A 22041-nucleotide genomic window follows, 5' to 3' on the forward strand; every position below is an offset into this window, starting at 1 on the left:
TATTGGTTAAAAAAACCAAGTTAAAAGTTGTTAATAAGAAATACATAAGACTATGAGATATTAATATACAGTAGACTACCGCTTAAGTACGCACTTTTTTTGGTACGCACCCCGCCTTAAGTACGCACTTATCCAGAAAAACAAAAAAAACAATTTACCTTTTTTTACTTAAAAATCAAATTAAAGAACTAGTTTTGAAAAATCTACATTTTGGACAAATACAGCATTTAAAAGATTTAGTGTCACTGTGAGTTGCTTGATGTTGAACTAATGAACATCGTAGAGCAAATTTTAATAACTGTGTTAACGAAACTAGAAAAATAAAAGTTTTAAAATTACAATTCAATTTACATTTTTTACTGTGCCGTTATATGTACAATTTATTCATCAAAATAAAGGATGTTATATTAGAACTTCTAAGAAATTTTAGTTTTTTTGCCTAAATTTTCGATTGTAAAGTTTTTCCAGATTATTTTATGTTTCCAGGTAGAATGGCCAACCTGCTGAATTAGCCTGAGACTTTCACAACTTTTAAACTAGGTTGAGTAATCCTGAGTAGTCTAAATGGCCTGAGATTATGACAGTCCTGTTATTAAATGTTAATAAACTAAATACTTATGTAGTGGTTGCAGAAAAGTGAAAATAATAATGATATTTGAGATTTAATGCTATAAAATAAATAAATCTAGATGACAAAGTTAAAAAAAATACATTAACAACATAGTTAAGTCATAATTTAATTTAAATGTACACACATTGATGTTTTGAAAATGTTTGGTAAACACAATGTAGTTTGGTACTTTCCCTCTAACAAAACAAAATATGTGGCTAGTTGTAAGAAAGAAAACAAAAAACTAAATTTCATATTATACTATGTCGTCAAAAAGTACGCACTAACCGTGCTAAGTACGCACTTTTTAGTCGGGTTCAATTTGCGTACTTAAGCGGTAGTCTACTGTATATGTGTTTATGAAGAATAACTCCTAGTCAATTTAGTTTAATAATTTATTAAAAATGTAAAATCTGAAACGAATACAAGTATAAATATAAACACTAAAATGAGCAATAGTATAATTATTCTACAGTTTAAGACACATATCAAAAGGACCTATAAATTAATTTTATTACATTAATATTTGATTTTGTATAAAGTTTCTTGTAGTTTAAGCTACTTTTGAGATTTTTAAAAACATAAAACAAATTAATTTAGTTGTTTTTTAAATATTTGCTTAATATGACAATATTTACGTTCTTTAGGACTTTGTTCATAAAAAAAATAAAATCCTTTATAAAAAAAATATTGTATAATAAAAGTATAATATATATATAAAGTGACAAATAACTTTTTTTTAAACAAAAAATTTTGTGTAAAACATTTTTAAGTGTCAAAAAAGTACAGCAACAGTTTTAAAAGAGTTGCTAATTTTCAGTTAGTTTTACAAGTTGAATGTTTTTTTTGTGACCACAACCCTGGTTTTACTTTAATATTTTACCGTAGAATGTGTCTACATTAAAATATTCCAATAAACAACAACAAAAGTAAGCTCGTATTTTTAATAAATTTGTTTACATATGAAAAATTAAAAACATCATAACTTACATCATGCTTTCCCGAGTTCATTTTCATAAACCTCCCCTTGGTTAACATTTAAATAAAAAATAACGGCTGTTATTCATTAGGTGTCTCACTAGTTAGCTATTTACCTCTTCTACGCTTTACTAATTACATCTAATTGCCGAAATCACTCCTAAAGGGTAAGAATTTCAGGAAACTCATGCTACCACGCATATATACCAGCACTAATGTTAAAAATTTTAAAGTATTGAAACAACATAGTTTTTATCTTTTGTTGTTTTCAGCCCGATTTTGTTCGACGATGTCGTTGCAACGAAGGACGTGGAATGGAAGTGCAAGCAACCGACCTTTCAGGTTCCTGAAGTTATCAGACCTGGGAGGAACCCGAACTTCATCCTGATCACAACAGACAACAACAAGGAGGATGAAGTTGACATGGAGGTTTTAATGAGAATATATTTTTTTTTTCACCAAATAGCACTTTTTAAAACTTACTTCAAAATTTATTGTCAATAGTCAGGTTTATATGTTTATTACATGAGAATATTTTTGCTTACTTTTTTTGACACTAACTTTAAAGTTTAATGTTTATTATCAGGTTTGTGAGATTGTTTTTTTTTTGCTTAGTGTATTTGTACTCAATGAAAAAAAAAACATTTAAACTTGTTAGTTGAAAGCTCGATAAGTTCGAATCTTTGTAAGTCTGTTTGATTTTTTATTCCAAGATTTAGCAAAAACATAAGTATTGTTTGGGTTTTGCATTTTATTTTATTTGATTCCCAAACAGTCATTTATCATTCTTAAAGTACTGAAAAATTATAATGTAAAAGTTTGTTTACTTTCAGAATACGTTTATCACTCCTGTTCTATTTTAATTTTTCACCAATTGTTATTTTTTCACTCTCAGGAGAAAGACGACAAGGAAAACTGTATCGCGGTCGAAAAGGTTCTAATCAACGCGACTGAGAACGAGCTCGCGCAGCTGCCTCTTCGCTTGCTCAAGTTCAAAGACGAGAAGATCTTCGACCTGACGTACACGGTTTCGAAGCCTCCACTGTTCGGTTACATTCTCCTCGATGACGCAGTTGTGGATGCCGGACACAACTTCACTTCGCGGCAGCTGCTGCTGGGGAAAGTCCACTACAAAAATTTCGGCAACGAGTCCGTTTTGGATGAGTTCGTGTTGAGCATAGACTCGAGAAGTCAGCAAAAGTGCTTGGAAGTTAGTCCAGTTTTAACCTAGTCCGTTGTTTTTTGATATGATTATAGTCTTGCAAGCATCTAGTTTTAAAAAATATTTTTATAAGACTGTTTTGAATCTGTTAAATATTAATAGCATTTTTTTAGTGCTTAAAATATGTACAATTAGTTATTTGCACTAGACATAATCAAATACAGCAATATTTATACTCAATACAACTATTTACTTTAATACTCAAAAAAATATTGACCAAAACTTTCAAAAATCAAGCATTTTCTCCCAGGAAAACTCTGATGAATACTTATTGTGCGATTGTGCAGACGACACTCCAACTTCAACAGTAGCGACGTTTCAACTCTTCATCCAGCCTGTGAACGACCCTCCCGTCATGAAAATTCCCGCCAATTTCGTCCTGCACCCCTTCTACCGCGTCACAAAGGATTTCCCACTGTTTCCGGTTACGGACGCGGACGACGTGGACGGCGACGTGCTCTACCGCCTCCTCACGGCCGGACACCAGTTTTATTTGTACGACGCATCAGTTGGAAAGGTTGGTAAATAAAGTTAAGCAGTGGTTTTATAATTTCAAACTATGCCTAAAGTATTAAAAAATGTTATTATTCAGATTTTTTTCTATTAGATTATAGTACATTTAACAAAATTAAAAATCATTTTAAGTTTTATACTTTTTTGAAAGTTTCCTAAAAAACAAAACAAAACAAATTTGTTGAAAAAAAAAGTAGAGTTGCCAAAGTACGTTTTTACAATTTTCAGTTTTTATTTGTATTGATTAAATTAAATTTTAGGTTGACTACTGTATTTTTTTCTTTTGAATTTTTATGTTGTACTTTTAGCTTTTTTGGTTAATTTATCGCCATGTACTAAATGCGCTAGAATGCATACATTTGAAAAATTAAGTGGAAGTATTTAATTTTTCTTAATGGAAAGTTAAGTAGTAAAGTATATACCCTAATACTAAAAATTAAGTTTTAAATTTCAAATTTTATAACAATACCAATTAGTGAAAAACTATTAAGCTACTTTTGTATTTATTTTAAAATTTACTAAAAAATTAGTTCTCGGCTTTGAATGTTTTACTATGCACTTTTAAAATATCAAGCTTTGTTTAAAATTTCCTTACGTTCCAGGACCAAAAGTTGACGGAGTTTACGCACCAAATGGTGAGAGAGGGCCGGGTTAAAATGGTGTACACCGGCAGGCAACTTAGAACAAGACTGCTGTTTCGCCTCTACAATCGCCAAGCAGCAGGTAGTCATGGCAACGAGCACGCGTCGTCGTCAACGCACCTAATCAGAGTGGAATGCCGCCCTTTGAAGATTCGAGGTAGTGTGACGTAATAGTGCTTTTGATGTCGCACGCGAACCGACTTGACTGTTTGCTGATCTTTAATTGTATAGTCTAATCTCAGTTGTTATTCGTATTAATATAGTTGTTCTTAATGTTTTTTATTTTTTAAGACTACATACAGTCTTTAATTTTAGAGATAATTTTCAAGTTTGATTAGTATGTGTTGTGTAAAATTTTACATCAAAAGTTTAGTTGAAACTGTTGAGAAATAGTTTGTTTGTTTACCATTTTCCTTATTTTTTTGTTTTCATTTGGCTTAAGTTGATTAAAAATTAATTTATATGTAAAGCTTGCTTAAGTATTAACGTTTTTCTATGACATTTTTTTTGCATTTGATTTAGTTTTTATGAAGATTAAAGCACATTACTATCACAAATCAAAAGAAAGTGTGTACTATTTAAGTTTACTAAAAATTAAATTGCTTTTAGCTAAAGATTAACATTTTTCACTTTAAATTGTTTTGTGTGGTGTGTAATTTCAATTTAAAAAATATTTAGTACTTTTAAACAAAAAAATAACATAATAATTCCCTTTAATTTCATTATTTTAATATTAAAAACTATCTAATTTCCACAGTTTCTAAGAACTTTGGTATATCAACGTACGAAAAAAGCGAAGTGTTATTGACGACAAAGAACATTGAAGTCCATGGCATTTCGGAAAATGTGACCTTTCCTATCAGTTTAAACTACCAAGACGTTGAAATACACGTTGAATCAGCCCCAACTAAAGGTGTCATTGAGGTAAGAATTTTTGTAACTTCTAAAATACCTGCTTTTTCAATAAAAAATAAATAATATTATTATTAGCTGATAATGTTTGTCAATAGTGTTCCAAACGAAACAAATTCGTTGGAATATAACAATGACAACCATTTGCAAAGTAATTGATTTTTTGATCAGCTATAGAATCTATTAAGTACTTAGCAAATTTTTGTTATTGTCTGTTCAGCAAGCAATTTATAATTTTTTATTTATATGTTTTTCAATTAGAAAGGTGTTAAATAATTAGTTGTAAGTATTAATTTTGATCAACATTTATGTTTTGCAAAAAATATTATTTTTTTTACCTTTGTCAAGGTCTTGTTTTTTATTTATTGTTTGTAAATAAGTTTTTCCATTTTGAAACAATTCTCAAGTATTTCATAAAAAGATTAAGCAACTTAACGCTAGTTTATAAAAAGTGAAGTTTGTACACTAAAATATTCTCGCAGAAATTCGATGTAAACAACGGTTTGTGGCTGGGAAGCGAATCGTTTCGCATGAGTGACTTGAATAATTCGCTCGTCAGATACAAGCATTCAGAATCAAGCGAAAATGATAGGTTAGTTGTAATTATTGTTTACATGTAAAAAGGAGTGTCCCTTAGAAAATAAAAATTTCAACATTTTTACTACCTCATGTTTTTTTCTAAAAAAGTTTTTTTAGTAAACTTCAAAAAAGTTGTAAGTTATCTAAATTTGCATTTAGTCGAAGTTAGAAAAATATGATAGCTTTCCACGTTTTAAATTATGTTCTATGAATAATAGTTTTCAGTTATTTTATAAATGATATTAGTTAATCAAATAAAACTTAATAAAAACAAGTTGCTCTATAAATGTGTTGAATAAATTATGTTATAAACTTGATTATATAATAATCTTTTTATTAATTTTAGTTTCCAGTTCAAGGCTTCTTTCTATGATTTATCTACCCAAGTGCACTCAATAAATGTAAAAATTTTGAAAGTTGTAACTTCGATGGAAGTAGACAACTTGGTCATAAGAGAACCCAACTACCAGGCAAACTTTTCTGAGTTTATCAGAGTAACTTGCAATTTCCAATCAAATTTAAAACATCAAAGAATCCAAATTAAAGTCGTCGAAAATGCTGAGAACTTTCGTTTTGTCAACTTGTGAGTTATGCTTAAAATTTTTTACACTTATTTATTTTGCTACAAATAGCTAATCGTTTGCCTGCTCCTTATTAATATTCAACTTTTAACCTGCTCAGTAATAACTAGGTTGTTTTGTACATACCAACTTTTAGTAACATGTAAAAATTGTTTAAAACTTAATTATTCAGTTTGATTTGAAATGTAAAAGTGGCGTAAATAACTAAAACAAAACTTTTTGAAAACTACTAAAATAACAGTATTTTATAATAAATAAAACAACACTTTTTAATAACAACTGAAATAACACTTTTTTTCAGAAAAACTGAATTTATTTTTTAAGAGCAATAAAAATAAACTTTTTTTTCAGAAAAACCGAACAAGAACTGTTCACCAACCAAACGATGCGATTGGACGAAATCAACAGCGGAGGAATATTTGTCGAGTTCAGGGATAATTACAGCTCGCAGGAACGAACAGTTGAGGAAGCCACGCTGCAAGCCGTTGTTGACGGAAAATATCATTCAGAAGCTGGGCAGTTCAAAATTACATTCATCAGAAACTCAACATTCATTAAAGTTTGAAATTTATCTTATGAAATATGTTTGATTAATGCTATAAAATTTTATTTTTGAAATGGACTAAAATTATCAATGTATGTTTTCTAAACTAAACTAAAAACTTTTGAAATAATATGTTTTTGGTATTATTTTTTTGTAAAGTGAAGCAAAACTATTATTTTCTTAAGACTTATTATTAATTAAACTAAAATTACTATGCTTCTTGTTTGAATGTTATTTAAAATTTTCAATAGATATCAAACAAAAACATCCAAGTAGTAGAAGGGTCGGAAGTCACAATAGAAGAAGAAAGTTTGTCTGTAGAAAACGGTTTAGTGAATGAGTTTGATTTTGAAGTTCGTTTATTTTTGTGTCGTTTGCTGAAAAATGTGTTCATATGCTAATTTGTTTCAGAAATAAAACTAATTTAAAGTATGAATATTAAACTTTAAACCTTATTAGAAGATTAAGTGTTTGAATATTAAATTAAAGTAGTTTTATATTTATCAAGACTGTAAAAGGTCCTTTACATGTGAAGTATAGATAATTGATATTATTGTTTAGTAAAATTTGTTTATTACTAATAAAGTATCATCACAACTATACACCAACTTGCTTAAAAAAATATTTGAGAATATTGGTAAAATAAAAAAATTAAAATCCGTAACTAATTTTATTTTTTAAATTAAATTAAAATGCTTGTTTATTTATTCAGATAGTAAAAGGTCCTCTTCATGGCTACTTGACGATTAACAGCAAAAACATAACTTCATTCACTACAAGAGACTTAATTAACAAAAACGTTTTCTACAAGTTAGTTGTAAGCATTTAAAATAAATATTTTCTAAATTACTTAACTCTGATGCAATTTTAACAAAAATTTTTTTATAAGATACTAGATATATGTGTTAAATTAAATATATGCATAATACTACTAGATGTCAAGTTTTATGTAAAGTATTTTGTTTAAAATTACTAGGAGTTACTAATTGTCCTGTACAGAATATTATTGTCTTTTGAAAATAAATAAAATTTATGATTCTCTAAAGTTTAATTTAATAAAAAATGTTCAAAGCAACGACGATTCTGAGCATACTATTGATTATGTGGAAGTTGCGGTTAAACCCCGTTTATCCGGCCAGTTACCAGATGTTGTCGGAAAATTGAGGAGTGTGTCGGCGAAAACAAACATCACTTTCGACATCACGCTTGGTTATTTGGTTTTTTTTATTCAAGTTGTATTTAGATTTATTAAGTTTGTCAAATAGTAGTACTCTTGAACTTGGTGTCGGAAACCTATTGTTTAATTTTAATAATTTTTTTGAGGTATATTTTAAAATATTAAATTATAAATTATAATTATTAAAATATATATATAATACAAACATTTTAGTTAAGTATTAAATATTACCGATATGATTTTATAACATAATAACTTATAAATATATGAATATAATATAGATGTAGTATAGTTTGATGTAAAGTTACATCAAATTACATTCTAAATGATTCAAGTTTAAGTTCTTTGGTCTCGGTTCTTGGTCGTGCAATAATTTTATTAATTTCCGCCAAGAATCGATTATGAAAATGAGCTTAAGAAGTCCTGGTCTGACTCAATAAGTGCTTAAGTTTAAGTGAATCTATAAGCAGAATCAACTCGGTCCTCAATGCTTTTAGTTATCCCAACAACAACTTTGTAAAGTTATACTTTGTGATACAAATTAAGTAAACGCAAAATAAAGCTAGTAAAAAAAAAAGTAATCATTTTTGGACAAACACACCTTTTAAACCAGCTAGCTTTAAACCTGGTTTTATACTAGTCAGCTGTTTATAAATATCTTTAAAAATTATCAAAACAAACTTGTTTGCCATTTACAAGCAAGTAATTCAAAAACGGTTTAACCCCTCAATACTCGAACAACCATAAAAATATAAATAAACCACCACAGTTCATAAAACAAAAAAAAACGGCCGTAAAACGAAATAAACAATAATGACGATACACAACCAACAAAGTCAAAAATCAGGTACAAAAAATGTTCACCAATAGTCATAAAATCCTCTCACAGTGAACGACAACCTGCCGCGGCGCGTGGTGGACAAAGTGTTTCACGTGGTGACGAACGGCCAGCGCATTATTACGTCACACGACCTGTGGTACCACGACGATGACGTAACTGATGACGACGCGAATCTGACGGTGCTGAGGCACGGAGTCATCAACGGGGAAATTTACAACGCAACCTCGAATAAGAAGGTTTTTGTTGTTATTTGTAGAAATTTTTGTAAATAAAAGGTTTCAAATTAAATAAAATTTGATATGCTTATCATTCTCGAAATAACCTCGAATGACAAGGATTTTGTTGATTTAATTAAATGAAAAAAAAAACAATGTGTTTTATTAAAAAGAAATATACCTTTTAAAAAATATGCTTTTTTGATGAAAAGGTATTATTGTTAAATTTTATGATCTTAATTTATTTTGAGTGTACTATATTATACTTGAATATGTAGTATTTTTTTCAATTAATTTTAATTTAAGCTATTTTAAAAGTTTTTATGATGCGTGTTAGCAACGTTAGAGTAAATGTCACAGATGTACGAGTTCACGTTCAATGACGTCACAAACAACATTGTTTTGTTTCGTCACAAAGGTGGGTCGAGGGGAAAGTTTGTGTTCATGGTCGGAGATGGAGGACCCACGGGAGTTCCAGGTAAACTGATTTTTTTATTTATTGCAGACTTTGATGTTTTGTAAACATTATGTGGTCAAGCATTAATGTTAGGCTTACGTATATTGTATTTAATTGCTTATTGTACACAGTTTGATTGCATTAGATTTTAATATTTTTATTTCATTATTAAATATTTTTACTTTACTTTTAAAGTGTTTAATGTACTTAAAAATTATAAGAAAAATTTTAAGCATAAAAAAAATTATGTTACATTTTTATTTAAAAATATATTTTCAAAATGTAAAATACTGTTACTATTTGTTCTTAAAATTCGTTTAGAAACTCATTTGAATTACTTGAAATTTATTTAATTTAACTTACTTGTAATGTTTTAATTATAATTTTTGTATGACACACAGGATTATTTGTTGTTCAAGCTTCAGACCCTTACTTGGTACCAGCAACAAAATCAGTAGTTTTGTTGCTGAGAGGCGAATCGGCATTGATAGATTCGAATATTGTTGAATATCAGTCGAATCTGGACGGTGATCCCAATAACATACATTACAAGTAAGACTTTATTACTATTCAGAGATTTTTAAGTTTTTTTATTATTTTTTGCTATGAATGTTGAGAAAAAAAAAATCTTTTTTTTTTTCTTAAAATATTAAAAGTATCACCTGCAGACTACTCTAAAAATTTTAATTTTTCACAGAATTTTTTTGTTTGATGTGTATTTTAGCCTAAAAATAACAAATTTTAACATTGAATAATATAAATTTTGCATAAAAAATTGTTTATTTAATGTATACCTAATAACAATAAATAAATATAAAATAATATATGTCTAATAATAATATCAATGATAAAATAATAACTTTTAACATTGAAGAGTGTTCGGTGCACCGCTGCTTGGCAAGCTGGTGTCATCGGCGGACGCGTGTGACGTCACAACAGAGAAGGAAGTGGTTCGCTTCACGCAGCAGCAAGTAGACGAAGGAAAACTCTTCTACTGCCATCTGCGGAAGAACTCCGTTCATTACAAAGACTTCGTCAACTTCACCGTATCAGTGGGAGCGCTCGTTTACAACGACTCTGTGCGTTTTTGTTGAAGTTTTTCACGCAAATTTTGTTGGTTTGAATACACATTTTAGCCGTTTTTTTCACAATATTTTTAGGTATAAGTTTCCTTATGATGCAACTTTGAAAGAACTTGTGCCAGTTTGTGACTAGCTTAAATATAATACACAAAGTGTATGCATATAATGAATAAATTAAAATCTGAAAATGTGTTTCCGTTAGCGAGTTTTAAATCCATGATACGTTTTATGTTAAAACTATATGCAGTGCAGTTTGGGTTTTAGTTTGGTAGTATTTACACTTTGCTCGTAGTCTTACTGATTTTCTAAATCTACTGATTTTCTTTATATAATGCAGTAGAAATTTTCTTAATATTTTTCTATTAAAGTGTCGAACAAAGCTTTCATAAATATCATTTTTTAGTAAATTTCAAAAAATTAAACAATTTAATTCTGAAACTAAAACTGCCACTTTTAGATCGAAGTCACCGTTAGCACTGGTAGAATGTTAGCGTGAAATAAATTTAAATTGAATTTCTTTTCCCTGTAGAAGTACTAATTCTTGATTGTTTTTTTTTGAAAACATCAAAGCGTATAGTAAACAACATATTTTAGCAAGTATTTAAACTTAAAATAAATCAACCGGTTGTGTTTAGAAAATTACCACTTTCAGATCGAAATCTCCATTTAGGATAATTCTAAGTTTTTTGATTACTTAGTAATTATTTTTTCTCATTTTTTAAGTTTAAGAGTTGAACAAAGTAACCATAATCAATAATAAGTATCTGTAATACTATATTAAGATTAAAATTTCAACTTTCAGATCGAAATCACCGTCAAGGACCTGGTGCAGCCGCCCACGCTGAAGGCGAACGCGAAACTGCGCGTGAAGCAGAACGACTATGACGTCATAAGCAAGCAGAAGCTGCGCGTCGTTCACGACGAGGCGAGGTCACGTGACATCCTGTACCACGTGACGGAGTGGCCGAAAATGGGCGATTTGCAGCTGGAGGTTGGTGATGATGAGGGGGTGACGAACGTCGACGACAACGGAGATTTGCACGGTTCGTTGCTGGAATAAGTCTGAAAGTTTTTTTAGTGTGTATAGTTAAAATTAAAAAAAAAACAGTTATGATAAATCCAAGGCTGCAAACTCTTTCTGACTAGTTTGTGTAAATAAAATACTTGTTTTTTTGTTTACACAAACCAATGGTTAATTCTAAATGTTTATTTATAGTTAAGTGACTATCATTATATTTTATTTTTTATGATCTATGGCTGTGCCGTATAAGATATCGCCAAGCCTTTTAATGTACAAATAATTTAATTTCTGGGACTTTTATTTGTGCACAATCTTATCTATTAAAATAAAAATTCAAAAAGAAAAAATTAAAATGTTTAATAATATAAATTCTTTCAGACTTCACTCAGTTCGATATAAACGAAGGGAGGCTGAGGTACCACCAAAACATCAACATTTCTTCCAACAGCGACCAGATGCTGTTGAGCGACAAGTTTGTTTGTGACGTCACAGTGAGAAAAATTGGCGCCACCCTGAGCAACGTGACGGTTCCGATCAAAATAGTTCCCACACTGATACCGTTGAGGTAGTAGAACAAATGTACCTGAACTAGTGTTCTATCATATACAAAGTTATCTTTAAACAAACTTATTTTTGAAATGAATTTAATTTTGAGTGCCACAGGTTGATCAATAAAAACGCTTTAATTCATTAGAAAAAATTGTGCAATACAACCAAATGAACAGTTAAAGAAGTTTAAAAACCATTTAGTAGGCTTTATTTTTAGTTTCGAAAACAAACTCAGGCTAGACTCAAGTTTTTTTCTTATTTAATAGTATTGAGACTATGAGTTACGAAATCTAAAAATATTCATTTAAATAGTTTCACTTTTTAAATTTTGTTTAACCCACAGGGTGGCCAACTTCACGGTGATCGAGGGCCGGTCCAAGGTGCTCGTGTCGTCACTTTTGGACATAATGGAAGAAAACAGCGGTGACGTCACAATACAGGTGGTGCGGAGGCCGCTGCACGGCGCTGTCGAGTCGTCAGGGAGGATACTGACCAGGTTCCCGCTGAAACTGGCCGCCAAGCAGTTCGTGTATTACGCCCACGACGGCAGCGAGACATTACATGTGAGATTTTTATATCAATAAATAGTTAAAAAATTATCAATTTTTATTTTTTTGATTTAGTTGTTTCATTAAAAAAAAAAAGCAATTGGAACTTGTTTGTTTATTACGCTCACGACGGCAGTGTGAAATGTTTTAATGTGCTTGATAGATTGTTGAATTGTTGTTCTTTAGTTTTGATTTAAAAACATACAACTAAATAAAAATTAAAAACTAACTAGCGATGAATGTTTGCATTTGTGTTCTTCTTTTGTATATTATTTAAAAAATTTAACACAACACATCTCATAAGTGATAAGTTTGTTTTAAAGTAATTGTTCTATTACAACTATCCCGAATAGTATAGAAAAAAAAAATTCTTTAGATGCTCTTTAAATTTTTTAGTTATATATTTATATTTCGGTATAAAATTGATTATAAAAGTTTAACAAAAACATAAATATTGCTTCCTTTTAAACACATAATTTTTTGAAAATTTAAAGGATTCATACGAATTGCGAGCAATCGACATTGAAAGCACGAGGAAAAGCAAGATTGTAACCCAACACGTCACAATAGAACCCATAAACGACCAACCCCCCGAAATCACCAACAACACCGGATTATTAGTTAGTTTTTGATAAGTTATTTAAAAGTGTGTAAACCTGCACATGAATTATATTTTGTTTTGATATAGTATGTAAAGAGTCATTGTTATTGATTCAGCAGTTTAGTTTATTAAACAGTTTATCTACCGGTTTATTAGTTAGTTTTTAATAATAATTACAATAAACTCACTTAGTTAGTAAAACCTGTAATTAAAATTATCTTTTAAGTTTTTTTATGGTTTAAAATTAACAAAAATAATTTTGATTTACTTTTAGATTTTGTTTGTTAAAATTAAACATGTGGTGTTTCTCAATACAATACTTTAAGTATTACAAGCAGGTGTTGAATTCTTACAATTTGTTATATAAGTTATTTTTATCTTTTAAACTAAAAAATAAAACAACAGTAAAAAGTATTCTAAACTTAAACGACTGAAAGGGTTCTTAAATCGCAAAAGTAAAAAGTTTTTTTTTTATAATTTGTGCATCTAACGAAAATAATGATATGAAGTTATTCAAACTTATTTTATTGACCAATAGATATATAATGTACTGTAATTTAAGTTATGGTCGAACAAAACAAAGTTTTATCATTATATACCATTTTAGTAAGCAAAATGAAGTTTTCCGAAACGTTGTTACCAAATCAACCACAAACCAAACTAAAATTTTCAGAGTAAAAAATGGGTTAGAAAATGTTTAGAACAAATTTGCAACGCACAATTTAAATTTCTGCTGTTATAGCACATAACAATTTGTTTTTTTTTTGCACACTGTTGCATGCATGTTCAGATTTTTGAGAAAAAAATTCAAGCAAAATCTTGACAGAAAAAAAACATGAAAAATTTCTAAGTTGAAATAACTCAATTGTACTAATTTCAAACATCTAAATAAATAAATAAGTTTTCTGAGAGCACTTGTCTTTACATGTATAACACAAAACAAACAATTTAAAAAATGTAGCAGTTCTAATAACTCCTTTCAAACAATTTCAAACAAGCATTTTTGTTCAATATTTTTTTTAAGTACAAAGCTGTTATTTTATTTATAATTGGAAAATGATGTACTAAAAATTGTGTTTTGTTTTGAAAGCTATTTAAAAAAAGCTTTTTTTAAACAAATAAATCTGCATCTACGTGCTGCAGTGTTTCTTTCATTTTTTTTTTGTTAAAAACACGTCTAAATGGTACAGTTATTTACTTTTATTAACATAAGATACTTGTAAGCAAGCAAAATCAACTCTTACAACAAAACACCTTTAACATATACATTCACAAATTAATGTCAAATTTATTCTTAAAGTTAGCGCTTCAGTCCATCAAGGGACAACAGCTGGTAAAAGTATTTGGGTAACTAAGAGCACGATGGTGATGTTGATAAAGGGGGCGTTTTTTTTGATTGCTGCCTCTAGTGGGCGATTATGAAAATGAGTTACGGGAATGCAAGTCCGTAAACATTTTGCGAACACATAATGGTAGTAACACAGGCGTGCAGAAGTTAAATAAACCGGATTTTCGTATGTTAGCACAAGTTAAAGTGTTTTGTGCACAGCTTTTAGAAAGAAAATTCAAATAAATTAAGGTGTGGAGCAACTTTGTGACACCTGTTTCTAATATTATAGTATTAATAGTATTGATTTTAACAACTTAAAAATACTAACATAATAACAAAAATAACCGTAATAATTATATTTTTAATACAACAGGTATGGAGCAACTCTGTGACGCCTGTCTCCAACATCCTCCTCTCGGCCACCGACCTCGATTCGCCGCCCGAGCACGTGGTGTTCGAGTTTCAGCATTCCAAACACGGCCACTTCGCCATGAGGGAAAGCCCCTACGATGAAATTGTTGTCTTCAGCCAGCAAGACGTCGACCAGGGAAAAGTTGTGTTTGTTCACACTGGTGGGTTGAAAAAATGATTTGTTGAAGTTTTTATTAAGTTTGTTTCTTATTATTATAGTCTGAGTCAAAAGATTAGTCGTTGACTTTAATTTGATTATTTTACTTTGCAAGTATACCTTTTTTTTATGTAAAACTAACTTAATACTTTTTTAGCTTTTTGTTTGGTAATAAGTTGTTTATTTCAAAACTGAGATAACAAAATGCGATTTTATTTAATGCTTTGGAAGTAAATTAAAGATGTTATTGATAGGTGCAAGCTCAATAGGCTTGAAGTTCCAAGCCAACGATGGAATCAATTATTCCGACAAAAAAATATTTATTGTCAACGCAACCCCCCTGAAAATATCTGCAAAAACTTTACCTATGGACGTTGGTAAAAGTTTTATATTTTTTATAAAAAACAATTTTGTTTTTTACTTAAAGGTAGCTCAGATCAATTTTACTGTAGCTTTTTAATGTGGTGTTCTATGAAATGAATGTTTTTTATGTTAGATATTTCCGGAGGACACTATAGTAATTTCAGAGGATTATTTAATAGTCGATACCAATGATGAGCTGTACAGAAATGTTTTGTTCAAAGTTGAAAAGCTCCCTGAATTCGGAACTATTTTCACCAAAGGTAAGCTGGTTTAAACAAACCTTTACATGCTGGTAAGATGATGTTTTAATTTTGCACAACAAAGTTTTTATTCAAGTAGTTCAGTTGTTTGTAGAACATAAAGTCTAACTTAACTGTTTTGTATATTTAGCTTGTGTTAAAAACTACAAGCTTTATTCTGTATACACTGCTTAAACTGATTTCTTCGTTCAAAATAATCTTAATTACATTAAAAACTTTTTCAAATAAAAACTTTAATATATTTTTCACAGCTATATTTTTGGTAAAAAGATAGATTATGTTTTGGTTTGAAGATATTCAAATTTTAAAGAATTTTAAATAGTTTTTAAGTTGTTAAATGTATTTAGTTTATAATATTTTGAGTTAAAAGAGTATTTTTACAATAGAAAAGGCGCTAGAAAAGAACAGTTACTTCAGCTTAGATGATGTAAAGAATGGTGTTGTATTTTATGAACAGGTAAGTATTTGATATTTAATCTATTCCAAGTTTTTATTTGTTTTTCTATTATCTAAAATATCTAAAATGTTCAACTAATTTTATGTACATCGATGTTTGATGGTTTTTGTATTGTTTTATTTCATCTAATTACTTAAATTTTTGTATTGTACTAGGCTAAAATAAAATTATATTTAAACATTACAGAGCAAATAAGAACAACCTTAATATTTTATTAAATATAAAATGTGATTTGACTACCATAACATAAATACAGATTATAAAGTTAAACAATTTTCATAGCAAACTTCACTTATATATGTCTGAAGTAAAGCTTATCTAAATATTATGTTTTTAATGCTGTCACAATCTATAAAGTTTTTTTTTTCAATTACTTTAAAAATAGTTAGGCAAATAAATTTCAATCATATTAGTTTTAGATAAATAAAATGCATGCCTCTCATAAAGAGAAATTAAAGTTATAGAGATATAAAGTTTAATTACATACATATATTTATGTAGTGTATTAAAGTTTTATCCAATAATTTTTATTACCATATTGTATTGTAATGATGTATTGTTATAGTTTTTGTAAGTTATTTTTTTTTTGAATATCATAAAACAGACACAAAATTTTGTAATAGTGTCAGCTATATATTTAGATATCAGGTAGATGAAGTAGTTATTTTACCGAATTTTTAATACAATAAATATTATGTTACTTAATATTGTTATTAAGTTTCATCTAATTACTTATACATTCATATTGTCATAAACTGGACACAGTAAAAGAATTATTAAATAATTTCATAAAACAAACACAAAAATCATTCCCAACATAACATACCTTTTTCAAGTTTAAATAATGAGTGTATAGAGATTAAATACAATAAACGTTCAATAAATACAGTCTAATATAGTTTCATCTAATCATACATTCGTAAAAGTTCTTTTTTCATGTATTTAACTTTATTTGAATCATAAAACAAACACATAAATAATCTCAACAATACGCAAATTTTACAGGTAGAGGAAATGGACGTATGGAGCGCTTCTGATTTGTTGTGCGTGACATTAGAAAGCTCGCCTGCTGATCCAATGGAGGATGTTTGCCTGGTAATCAACATATCTTATGACAACTACTTGACTAGTGGCAGGACCAGCTCTTTACTCAATAATTACGGTAATGAATTATGTATTGTTATTGTTTTTTTTTTTTCTTTTGTGTTATCAAAATAAGTATTTTGAATTGTCTTAAATTCTTAAACTAGTTTATGACAGTTTTTTTTTTTTAATAGGTTTTATAATTCAAAAATTTAGTATTTGTTTCAGACATGCAAAATATGTATCCAGTGTTTTAAAGCAATAGTTATGTTTTCTTAATATTTAGTTCTGAAGGTCAATAAAATATAAAATTAACAAAATTCTTTTTTTTCAATAATAAAAAAAATTTCATAATTTCTTTTTTTGTGTACAAATTTGCAAGAGTTTTATACTTTTCTGAGATTTAAAATTTCTTTAACTAGTGTCTACGATATTTTAACTTGTTTTATTTCCTTAAAAAACCTTAACTAGTGCTAAAATAATAGTTAAATATGTTTAACTACGTATCTTATACCCAGCTAGAAGCCTTTTGCTGTTCAAAGTTTGTACAACAAATTACTTTTTATTCTCTCTTTAAAAAGATTTTGCGCTAATAAACTATCATTAAATTAGTTTATTTAACTTCATAGTGAAGTAGTATACTTAAGTATAAAAATTCTTGTCTATATCCACATAGTTACAAAGTTTTTTTACCCAATTATTATTTCAGATATAACAGTTGACGAGGGTTCATTGTTTATAATAACAAATTTGAATTTGGATGCCAGCAATTTACTAAAGAAAGTTGCCCTTAGCAAGCGACATTATTCTCATGTTCTGTTAGTTAATTGTATTATTATATTATTGAAAGTTATCTAATTATATTCTTTTTAAAATCATATGTAATGCTACCACTTTTTTATAAGCTAAATTTAAGTTTTCTAACTATTTTTTGAAAAATAGAACAGCTTTTTAATTATAGAAAATAACGCTTTTTAGTCCTCGTTATTAGACAAACTGAATAGGATTTAATAAAAGTTCTACAAATTATTTTAAACTTTTTTTTAGGTTCAACATAACAAGTTATCCCGTGAATGGAAAACTTCAAATAAAAGATACGTCAATAAAGCTCGGAAGCAGGAACTTCAACGACTATTTGGAAGGATTTTTATTTTCGCAGAAACAAATTGATCTCGGATTAGTTTCGTATCTGCACGATGATACTGAAAACTTTCAAGTTTGTTAACATGTGTTTTGTTGGTTTGAAAATGTTTATAATGTTAAATTAAAAGTTAATCTAGTGCTACTTATTGCTAAGAATTAATTTTGTTTTCTCATAACTAATGTCTTAAAATTGGTTTTTAAAAGAAGTTTTTTTAACCCGTGACATTATTTTAAACTTGATGTATTTTGTTTATATAGTAATGCAATTCTCACGGCTAATTTTATCTTAAGAATAGTTCTACAAGCGTTTTTTTTAATGTTGAAAGAAGACAAGTTTAATACCGAACATTGTTAATCTTACATTCTAAAGTAATATAAAAGTATGTGTTAACCTATTTCTATTGACGATTTTACTTAATCTGATGCACATATTGAATTTTATTTCACTTTTAAGATGTTATAAACCAAAAAAAAGATATTATTTAATTTATATTGATGCAAGTATTCTTTTCTACTTTGTATAAAGTATTTTATAGTATGTTTAAGTACAAATAAAAAAGCCATTCTAAATATTTATAAAGAAAGACTTATTAAAACTTGAATAAACTTTACAGGATAGCTTTGAGTTTGATGTATTTATTGTTGACTTATCTGGAGAAATCGAGTTTGTGACCAATGATACAATTTACATTGAAATAAATCCAACTAATGATAACAAACCTCAGATATTAACCACTTCTCCAAGCATTAAAGTTAGTTTGAAGTTATCTTGTAATCTGTTTGTGTTTTAAAATAAAAATCAGCTAAAAGATAGAACAGTTTTTGAAAATATATAGAACTAAGCAACTAATTATCAATTTTGCTCCCATCTAGTAAGCAAAGTATAGTGTTTAGTTTTTCTTTTAGTTATCATTAAATTTTTAAAGACGATCTGTTAATTGTATTTTTTGGTTTATTAATTCTTTACTTATACAGGGTTGCCACTTTCCCTGGAAAAACCTGGAATTGACAATTTAGGCATAAAAACCTGGAATTGAGAAATTTTGAAAAAAAAAAACCTGGAATTTTGAACGAAAAACACTAAAAAAACCTGGAATTTTAACAATTTTGATATGTTCTCCAGTAAAATTTCGATTTGACTCAAAAAATATATCAAATAAATAAATAAATTGTTTCACCATCAAATTTTTTTTTACTAAAACACATGTTTAAAGTAGCTTTACAGTATCTTTTCATTGTTTTTAAACTTTTTAACACAATTTCTAACATAAAACTTAACTTTAAACTAAAATAGACCCAAAAATGTGTACTTTTAAAAACGTAAAAGAAAATTGGAAAACCTGGAAAAATTTTTGAAGAAACGAGTGGAAACCCTGCTTATTTTTTAAATAAGAAAAATTACGAAAAGTTTCCCACTAAAGCTACTACAAATATACATAATTTGGAAAATTATTAATGTTTTGTATTAAATTTTTAGCAAAGTATTAAAGATAAATTTGAATTTGCAAAAAAACATGTTTTTTTTTAGATTGTCGACGGCTTTTTAGTACCAATTGAAAATTCAACACTCTACTCGAAAGACGACGATCTGAACGATTCGATATTCTATGACGTCATACAGTCGAGTAAACACGGAAGCTTTTACTTGGGCGTCAACAAAACTCTTCATTTCACACAAAGTCAAATCGATGATGGTCAAGTATCGTTTGTTCAGAATAAAAGTACAAGAGGTCAGTTTTGTGTTAAATAGATATGCATTTTTAATGTTTGAGTATTATGCATTCTTACAAATTGAGCAAAAAATAAATTGATTTTAAAACAATTTGAGATTTATAATCACACTTTTTTTTTTAAATAGTTTTGGTTATCCTTTTGAGTATTATGAAAATTTTATTCAAATAATTGTGTTTTTTTTCAACTTTTTCAAATTGTTTCTAATGGTAAAAGTTTTGCTAATATGTTTGTTTGCAACATTTTTTTCATAGTTTGATTAGTTTATGATAATGCCTTTTAAAATACTTATTTTTCACGCTATTTATAACATACAGGTGCAGTAACACAAGATTCTGTTTATTTGAGTGTTTCTGATGGATTTAATTCTCCAAACTACTTACTCTTGTCTATTGAGGTTTGCTGTTTCGATAAATGTCTAAATTCGGTTTATTTTCAATAATTATTCAAACATAACACTTTAAGTTGTTGTTAGGCACAAAAAAAACATATTCAAACTGTATTTTTTTTACTTATAAAAAGTTTTTCGATCAAGCTTCAACCTTTCTATTAGAAACTATTACTGGTATAATAAAGTTGAAAACTAGTTTGTTATTTTCAATATTACTTTAATAAATTGCGCTATGTTTATATACTTTAATACAGATAATTCCCTTAACTGTGAAGTTGATTTGCAATGACATTGCGTTGAAGCAGGGAAGTTTTGTGAAAAAGGTTGATGTTAATTTTATTGATTGGAGTACCAACGGAAACCCGGAAAGCCTCAAGTTTCATGTTGTGAAAAATTTCGAGTGCGGAAATTTCGTAGTCAACAACAAAAAAGTAATTTTTCTCGTGATTTTAATTGATAAGCGTAAAGTATTTTAATGACTTGCAAATTTTTGGTAGATGAAAATTAGTTTGATTTAAAAAGTAAAAATAATGTTTAGCTGGTAAAAAATATTTTTTCTAATGTTTTTTAAGTCTACTTATTGGTTATTTGGCTCTAATTCGTGGAAAGTTTGTTATTAAGTTTAACAAAATCATCTATATAAAAGCTGCTTATTTTGATTGTAAATATTATTGGTATAAAATTGTAAACCAAAAACAGTTTTAAGTCAAAACATGAAACTCTTTTGATAAAACTAGAAAGGTACTCCAATATAAAGTTAACTCAACGTTTGAAAGTTACACTTGTTTTCTTAAAAAAAACCTTTTTTATTTTAAGTCTTTTATGAAAATAGTTTAGAATTTTCTCTTATCAAAGGTCTTTTAATCAGCTTTAAAGCATTTGTTTTATAACATGAACAGAGCTCTAGATGTAATGTTTTGTATTGATAATTATAAAAACATCTGTTTTGTATTGTTAAAATTTATTGCAAGCTCCTTAGGATTCAATGCCCTATGTCTGTAATATTTTATAAAATGCATAAGTTTGTAACTAAAGTTTTCACGTAATAATATTTTTCATGTTTTTTAAACAAACTCAAACTTTTTCAGGTGAGTTCATTTGTGACGAGAGACGTCATCAACGGAGTTGTTTATTACGTCACAATGAACAAATCTTGCGAGTTCGAAGACACTGCAGTGCTGAAGTTGGAGTATAAAGATGATTTTTTCACTTACAACATTGAAGACATAAGTACAATCAAAGTGGTTTTTGAACCCGGATTATCTGTGAAAGGTTTACTTGTACTTTATACAAACTTTTTTTTTTCAGTTTTAAAGTTTGTAGTTTTTTTAATCTTTTTATTTTGATTTTTTGTTGATTCTAAACCAAATAGGTGTTAAACTTGCCTTAACTCTGTAACAAAGCTTCATTGCAATCTATTTTTGGATTTAATTAAGTTTTTAATTTTTCATTTAAACTTATAATTTTTATTTGTAGTTGCGAAAATAACCTACAATAAACAAATAAAACTGAGGTTATTTATTTGAATTTGTCAATTTTTTATTTCTTTTTGGTCTATTTCAACCTCATTAGTTAGTAAATGATGTGTAAATATGCTCAATTAGTTCAACTTATAATTAAAATATCGTTATCGACTGATAAGCA

General features: G+C 28.2%; 1 protein-coding gene across 1 annotated transcript in view; it reads left to right on the forward strand.

Moving 5' to 3' along the window:
- The window catches only part of LOC145843180 (chondroitin sulfate proteoglycan 4-like), a 30485-nt gene that overhangs the window by 5663 nt on the left and 2781 nt on the right, over positions 1-22041 (forward strand). Inside the window, exons 9-39 of the mRNA XM_082950641.1 lie at positions 1861-2017; positions 2484-2798; positions 3061-3327; positions 3926-4121; positions 4722-4888; positions 5359-5468; positions 5802-6038; positions 6388-6595; positions 6832-6933; positions 7293-7390; positions 7653-7789; positions 8647-8834; positions 9174-9291; positions 9672-9822; positions 10145-10349; positions 11155-11395; positions 11752-11938; positions 12266-12485; positions 12965-13090; positions 14775-14973; positions 15224-15342; positions 15466-15592; positions 15979-16049; positions 17055-17211; positions 17842-17950; positions 18180-18348; positions 18890-19027; positions 19804-20005; positions 20324-20403; positions 20652-20828; positions 21486-21669. Coding sequence (XP_082806767.1) covers positions 1861-2017; positions 2484-2798; positions 3061-3327; positions 3926-4121; positions 4722-4888; positions 5359-5468; positions 5802-6038; positions 6388-6595; positions 6832-6933; positions 7293-7390; positions 7653-7789; positions 8647-8834; positions 9174-9291; positions 9672-9822; positions 10145-10349; positions 11155-11395; positions 11752-11938; positions 12266-12485; positions 12965-13090; positions 14775-14973; positions 15224-15342; positions 15466-15592; positions 15979-16049; positions 17055-17211; positions 17842-17950; positions 18180-18348; positions 18890-19027; positions 19804-20005; positions 20324-20403; positions 20652-20828; positions 21486-21669 — 5162 coding nt within the window. The remainder of the gene's footprint in view (positions 1-1860; positions 2018-2483; positions 2799-3060; positions 3328-3925; positions 4122-4721; positions 4889-5358; positions 5469-5801; positions 6039-6387; positions 6596-6831; positions 6934-7292; positions 7391-7652; positions 7790-8646; positions 8835-9173; positions 9292-9671; positions 9823-10144; positions 10350-11154; positions 11396-11751; positions 11939-12265; positions 12486-12964; positions 13091-14774; positions 14974-15223; positions 15343-15465; positions 15593-15978; positions 16050-17054; positions 17212-17841; positions 17951-18179; positions 18349-18889; positions 19028-19803; positions 20006-20323; positions 20404-20651; positions 20829-21485; positions 21670-22041) is intronic.

The sequence above is a fragment of the Thalia democratica genome, chromosome 8 (assembly GCF_965202585.1).
Source record: "Thalia democratica chromosome 8, ktThaDemo2.hap1.1, whole genome shotgun sequence".
In the NCBI taxonomy this organism is placed as follows: domain Eukaryota; kingdom Metazoa; phylum Chordata; class Thaliacea; order Salpida; family Salpidae; genus Thalia; species Thalia democratica.